At 32.2% G+C, this 7,500-nt stretch overlaps 1 protein-coding gene across 2 annotated transcripts in view; it reads right to left on the bottom strand.

The window, feature by feature from the left end:
- Nucleotides 1–7,500, bottom strand: part of LOC124955957 (probable serine/threonine-protein kinase DDB_G0282963) — a 22,139-nt gene that overhangs the window by 2,168 nt on the left and 12,471 nt on the right. For both annotated transcript variants that reach the window (XM_047511172.1, XM_047511173.1), the window contains exons 2-4: nt 3,228–3,875; nt 2,017–3,023; nt 1–1,843 (exon numbers count right to left, since the gene is read on the bottom strand). The exon at nt 1–1,843 is cut by the window's left edge and continues 687 nt beyond it. In XM_047511172.1, the coding sequence (XP_047367128.1) occupies nt 1–1,843; nt 2,017–3,023; nt 3,228–3,875 (3,498 nt within the window). The remainder of the gene's footprint in view (nt 1,844–2,016; nt 3,024–3,227; nt 3,876–7,500) is intronic.

Raw genomic sequence — 7,500 nt, 5'->3', positions numbered from 1 at the left:
CGTCATTGTTATCAAAGATCCTTGATCTACCTAACGTTGGAATCTTTGAGATGAACGTTTTATCCTCTCGCCAGGTATCATTAGAATTCGTTGATGTCTTTTTGTTAAAACGATTAATGTCCCTTGATTCTGAAAAAGGTCTTTGCGACGACAGACCACTTCCATTTTCTGTTCTACCTTCGATACTTTGCGTTCTTAACAATTTTGGAGATGGACTTTCTACCTTTGCGCTTAATATATCCTCTAAGCTCATTTGACTTTTTGATCTACCGAAACTAACATCGTCGACATGTATAGCCGATCTTGATCTACTTCTAGTTGTTAGAATAGTCAATAGATCATTTTGATCATCCTGCGTCTTTTTTATTGGTGAACCAACTTTACACCTTTGTTTCATAGTTTCTTGTGAAATTTCTTCGGTTTCCTTTTGAACAGACCTATTTTTCAAGGTTATATCATTGGAATTGTATTCGTTCGTTGTACCACGTGATACACTGCTTTGACTTTTCAAGGTCACCGGATTGACCTTTTCCATCGTATTAACTAACTTCTCTTCTGCCGCCGATCTAGCCAAAGCTTTTGCCTCTGCTCTAACCCATTTCTTCAAATCGTTAGAAGGTTCTAACATTTCTGATTTTGGTGGTCTCACGGCCGGTGTAATGATGGTTCTTTTAGGTGGTAATTTAGGTTCTTCGATTTTCCTCTGTAATTGATCATCATCCTCCTCTAAGAAGGAATCGGTAACTTCAATATAAGCTATTTTAATATCCTGTTTAACTTGGACACCATTGTTAGGATTATTTTTCCTTCTGATGGTTCCATTATTTTCAGGATTTGTTTCCTCTTCATCGGTAAATTTTCTTTGGATTAATGGTGAACCATTCAAGTCTCTACCACTTCTACATCTTGCACTTGCCAATATATTTTTTCTATTTATCGCTTCAACGCTTTGCGGCTTGAGTACTCTTCTTGATAAAGATTCAGCGCTGGCCTGTGAACCCGATGTCAAGGTAGATGAGGTACTACAATTCGTTTCTGTACTATTTGATCTTCTCAATGTTTGCCTTTGAGGAATTTGTGAATTTCTGGCTGTATTATCTATTGGCTGAGGTGAACGTGGATTAGAACTGGTACTACTACTGCTAGACGATGATGATCTTTCCGACGAGACGTATGTTCTTTCGTTATTGAGAATATTTCCTCTGGCATTATATTGTTCCGTATTATTTATCGTTTCATTTTCAGTCTTAACATAAGCTTTATTCGAGGTATCTATGATGAATGAACGTCGTTGATAATTCAATTCCGTTGAAACGTATGATCTTTCAGATGATACCGTAGATCTTTCCGATGGAACAGGTGACATTGGTGGACTGAAACCACGTGATATACTACTCTGAGAGCTACTAACTGCCGAATCATTGTCGGAATCGTCATAATCATTACGCGTTTTTCTCGGTCCATTGATTCTCGATCTACCACGTAAAACGTCTGGCGAATTATTTGCCGATAGATATTCAAAACTATAATCGCTTCTCGTCGGACTACAAATACTTTCTAAACTTTTAGGAGGTTCCGATATGTTATTATTACCTCCAGCATTTACAATTGGATTATTTCCTTGTGAATTTTTCGTCGTATAAGCGGAAGAATTAATCGTATTACCGGATGAACCATATACCGTCAAGCTTTTCCTTTTAAAAGCTGGCGAATATTTTGAATTTATCTGAGGTGCTGGCATTTTGAAAGATGTCGTAGCCTTTAACGGGACACTCGCTGAACTTGTATTACTTGCTATTGAACTTTGTGATCCCCATTTGTCCTGTATATTTGCTTTAGGTAACTGCAAAATTAAGAAAGAAAAAAAAAGCAAAAATTACATATATATATATGTATATATATATAATCACAATATAAAAATAATGTAATAATCAATCAATATTATTAATGATCTTTATTCTCTCTTTTTTTTTTTTCTTTTTTTTTTTTTTTTTTTTTTTTTTTTTTTAGACCAACCTGACTGAGTAATATGGAGTTACGTGATTTAATCTCTGGCAAATCAACGATCGGCTGTTCGATAGTTACAGTTTCCTTTTCGGGAATCACCAAACCGCGTAACTTTGAGATAGATCGTCTTCTCTGTTCGATCAATTGATTCAAACTGGTTCTTCTCATATCTTCGCTGTTCCTTCTAAAAGTTGATGCCAAGGAATTCGTTCTTGACACTTGATTGTTACAATTAATAATATCAACATTGTTAATCGATGTACGTTCTTGTGCGAATGAACTTGATCCTGAGAAACTTGTTGCACGAGTTAAAATTGGCGTCGACGTTGTTTTAATTGGATTAACGGATATTGGATTGTTCAATAACGATGAATATAATTTCGTTGTACATTGTATATTATTATCAGGCGTGGATGGGATTGTACCAGACGTGGAATATGATTTTGTTGTTAACGATGTAAGATAATTGTTTGTATCATTTGTAGTAGTCATCGTCATCGTTGGTTTTTGTGGTACGGGTGGTGGTGACGATGATGATGATGATATTGGTGATACAGTCGCCACTCCTATCCCCGTACCCGCCGTCATCGTAGTCGTCGCCATTTTGATATTACCAGGATATCTCTTATTACAGGGTGTAACAATTTCTTGGGAAAAACATTTGGAAGAATCGGTAAGATCGAAGGAACTTTGAGTTCTATCAGAAAAGAATGAAATCCTTTCCTTTTGATTCGATGTTTTATCATCGTTACATACATCCTCGCTCGATTTATATTTCGACAATTTCCTAACATTACCGGTTACGTTTGATATGTTTATCGCATTGTTAGGAAACAAAGGTGCATCCAAGCTACTTTGCGATGAGAACATTGCGATCTTATCTCTGACCGATCGTTCAGATTTATCATCCTGTCTCCATGGATCAACGTTCAATGAAAACTTTTTCGATGATTGTTGATGATCAATGATATTATTGCTTCTACCCTGTGAATTCGTTTGTTCCAATTTAGGTGGACCTAAAATTAAAAATCAAATAAATAAATAAATAAATAAATAAATAAATAAATCAAGAACTAATTATCGTTATCGTATAACGCTTTTTAATTATTATCTAATTAGGATCCAGGAGGATTTAATCCCCCCAAAAAAAAAAAAAAAAAAAAAAAAAGAAGAAGAAAAAAAAAATTACTGACAAAATAATAAAATTTCAATCGTTAAACCTGTTAATGGTAAAGGTGGTGGAACTTCGTTAGAAATTTCCTCGTTACGAATTTTTATCTCTGTCTCGATAGTTGGTAGATCTTTATGATAATACGCAGCTATTTCGATTTTCTTTTCCGAAATCAATATTGTCTCTCCGTTCGTAATCGTTGATACCATTTCGGATTGACTGTTATGACCTATCGGATTGGAGAAATTTCTATTTCCAGATTTTTCATCCAATCCCGATTCAAAATAATTATTTTTATCGCTCCTCGAACCGACAACGTTGTTGCTGTCGTTCGCGAGCACTTTGAAATTGTCTTTAACTGCGAACGATTTTTTATCATTTTCGTACAAACGAAAACTATTGTTTTCTGTATTATTATTGTTGTTGTTGTTATTGTTATTATTATTATTATTATTATTATTATTATTATTATTATTGTTGTTGTTGTTATTGTTGTTATTGTTCATCGTCATTGTAGTTGCCATCGGGGACGTGGTAGTGCTCGTTATAGTAGTTGTCGATGAATTCGTTGGAAATCTGTATTCGAGTTGGGTTGCGTTATCATTAGCAAATTCTTGATATGCTGCAGGAAACTCGTCCCCATCTGGGGGCAGCCGTTGACCGCCTCCACAATTATCCATTCTATCATTTACCGAATCTGAAAGGAGAGAAACGATTAAAATATATACACATATATAAATATATATAAATATATGTATAGTATGTATGTATGTATGTATATGTATATATGTATATAAGTATAATACTCTAAAAGCGTAGGTTGTGATTTATGTGTAGGTAATATTCTCAGAAATTTTCGCTTCATCGAATTTACAAATCGTTCGAATTTTATTAACGTTCAGTGCACAAAAATTTTTTATAAGTTCTTAACAATTAATTTATACTTTTTTTTTTAAGGATTTTTTTTCAAATGTTCTCCTTTTTTTTTTCTTTTTTCTTTTTTTTTTTTCTTTTTGATCGTTAAAACTAATAAAATTACGATAGACATGATGGATGAAAGAAAGATAGAAAGAAAAAAAAAAAAAAAGGAAGGGAAACGAAAATTTTCGAGAGGACTGATAAATGTTTGATGGTTGATTAAAAACAAAAGAAAAGAAAAAAGAAAAAAAAAAAGAAAAAGAAAAAAGAAGAAAAGAACAAGAGAAGAAAGGAGAAAAAAAACTTTCGACCTTTTGAGTAATCTCAAAACGATCTCTTATCAATCGTCGTACTATTCAAGAATTTCAGTTGGCATTATTGGAAACGATTCGGCGGCGTTAACGCAAAAAATAATTTTGAATAATACTGAATCAATGAATCAAAGATCAGGTAAGAGAGAAAAGGAAAAGGGACGGAGGAACAAGGAAGAGAAATTTAAAAAGTATAATAATAATAATAATAATAATAATAATAATAATAATAATAATAATCGAATAAAGATCGATAAACTTGGATAGGTCCGTTATGAAATGATCGTACGATTCGATCGAACGATTTTAAGAGATAAACATTCTGAAGCTGTGATATTTCCTGGTTCTCAGAACATTGAAAGGATAAAAATTTTATCATCTCTCTCTCTCTCTCTCTCTCTCTCTCTACGTGTATATGTACGTATCAGAAAAGGATACGAGTATCAGAGAGAGAAAGAGAGAAAGACAGAAAGAGAGAGAGAGAGAGAGAGAGAGAAAGAGGTGTGACAAAGAGAGCCTGATGGTACAGACGAGCTATTAGCAAACTAACGGTGCATTATCATCTTCGCATTCCTGGGAATCCTTCCTACGATTCGCTTTTAACTGCGAATCGAGTTCTTCGCGAGCGAGCACAAGCCAAGTAAGTAAGTAAATAAGCAAGCAAGCAAGCAAGCAAGCAAGCAAACAAGCAAGTAAATAAGCAAGTAAGTAAACAAGTAAGCAAGCAAGTAAAGCAAGGAGGAAGCAAACAAGTAAAGGAAGCAAGCCAGGTAAGCGAATAAACGAAGGATGGAATAATGGAAGGAGTAAAATGCCCTTCCCTCTTTGGCCAAAGATGGCTGTGCGAACTACGAAGGACACGCGTCTTCGAGGAGAGCGTTAAAGCCTTTTTAATCGCGAATCGGAGAAGCCGGAATTTTTTTCTTTCTTTCTTTCTTTCTTTCTTTCGTTCTTTTCTTTTTTTTCTTCTTTTTCATTTTTTCTTTTTTCTTTTTTCTTTTTCTTTTTTTTTTTCTTCTTCTTTCGAAGGAACGAAAGAAAGAAAGAAAGATAGAAAGAAGGAGAAGGATTTGTATCATTATGAAATCTTTCTTTTTTTTTTTTTTTTTTTTTTTTTTTTTTTTTTTTCTTCTTTTTTGTCTTTTTCTTTTTCTTTTTGCTTAAGATGACTTTTGAAAGATCGAAGAACGAGTTTATGTTACATTTTAACGGGGCCCGTTTATCTTTCGTTCCACTTCTTTTTTTTTTTTTTTTTTTTCCTTTGTTGTTTCTTCGTCTCTCTTTCTCTCTTTTTCTTTTTTTTTTTTTCTTCGTTGTCCTGTACTCATTTAAACGTCCGAGGTTCTTTTTTTCTTTTTTTTTCGTCCTTGTCGAAAGGAAACCTTCGATCGGGAATTTTCGCAATAATTTTCATGATAATAATTTGAATATTTCAAATAATTCGTTAAAAGACGACGTCGTCGTGTTGTAATGATCGACTAAATCAAATGATCGAGTTGAACTCGATCAAAATTAAATCTCGAGCGATACTCGACGAGAAGAAAAAGAAAAAAAAAGAAAAAAGAAATAACACGTCGATCGTTACTCGACAAAATATGCATGTCGATTGAGGAACGTAAAAAGAGAAAAGGGAAAAAGAAAAGCAAAAAACAAAACAACAAAAAAAAAAAAAAAGTAATGAAAAAATAATGAAAGTTATACGCAACGTTAATATCTAATTCTATGTAAAAATTTTCGAATAAACAATTATCGTATTACTCTAGCTACGATATTATGATAATAATCGTGAAAGAATTAATCACAACGCATAAACTAATAAGTCAATAAATAATAAAAGCGTTTTAATGCAGAACGTATTATGCATTTTTTTTCTTTCTTTCTTTTTTTTTTTTTTATCGTGCTTGATTGGTTAGTTGATCGGTTGATTGGTTGATCGGTTGGGTTGGTTGGTTGATTCAAAGAAATTCCTTGGTAAAAGTAATGCATTTTCTGAATGCGTTCGAACGAAAACATAGGTTTGTTTTCTCTCTCTCTCTCTCTCTCTCTCTTTCTCTCTCGCTCGATCTCTCGCTCTCGCTATCGCTCTCTCTCTCTCTCTCTCACTCTTTTTTTTATTTTTTTTTTTTTATTTTTAAATGATCGATATGTATGCGTATAAGAGAGTGCAGGAACGCGGTGCGTTAACGTCAATGATTAAAATGAGATACGTATGTTCTGTTAGTAGATATGTATGTATGTATGTATGTATGTATGTGTGTATGCATGTAAGGTATGTATGTATGTATGTATGTATATATATACAGGGGGTGTGCATTCGTGTGAACGGCCGATCGGACCATATTTGTACCGATATCAGGGACAACGTGCGTCACCGTGTATATATATATATATATATATGTATGTATGTATATATAGATATGTATGTATGTATGTACATATGTATATATGTATTTACATTAATTCCTATGCAAGTTCTCTTTTTCATAGGAGAGACGAATGCAAGACGTTTTCGAATTTAACATACGAGAGGAAAACTTTCTTCGATTTTTCTTTTTCTTTTTTGTTTCTTCTTTTTTTTTTTTTTGTTTTTAGTTATTATTGTTATTATTATTATTATTATTATTATTATTATTAGGATTATATGGATTATTTTCATTCGAAAATTAAATCGAGAGCTATGCGGCTGTATTTTTGTTATAATAATAATAATTATAATAATAATAATAATAATAATAATAATAATAATAATAATAATAATAATAAATGAGAGTTTGAACAGTTTCTTTTTTCTTTCTCTTTCTTTTTTTTTTTATAACAATAATAATAATAATAATAATAATAATAATAATGACGATGATGATAATGATAAATGAAATTATTTTTTCGTATTTATTTCCTTTTTTCTTAATTGCAATATATATATATATATATATATATATATATATATATATATTTTTTTTTTTTTTTCTTTTTCTTCTTTTTTTCCTTTGGAAAAAAATTTTACCAACGAGGGAAAAAAAAGGACTACATGCATAATTACGATGTTATACTTTTCCATAATACAAACGTCGATTATTTTTCTTCCATATTCGT

This window comes from Vespa velutina, chromosome 20 (assembly GCF_912470025.1).
Source record: "Vespa velutina chromosome 20, iVesVel2.1, whole genome shotgun sequence".
Lineage (NCBI taxonomy): Eukaryota > Metazoa > Arthropoda > Insecta > Hymenoptera > Vespidae > Vespa > Vespa velutina.
Note: the sequence above shows the minus strand (reverse complement) of the source record. Positions and strands in the feature narration are given on the sequence as shown.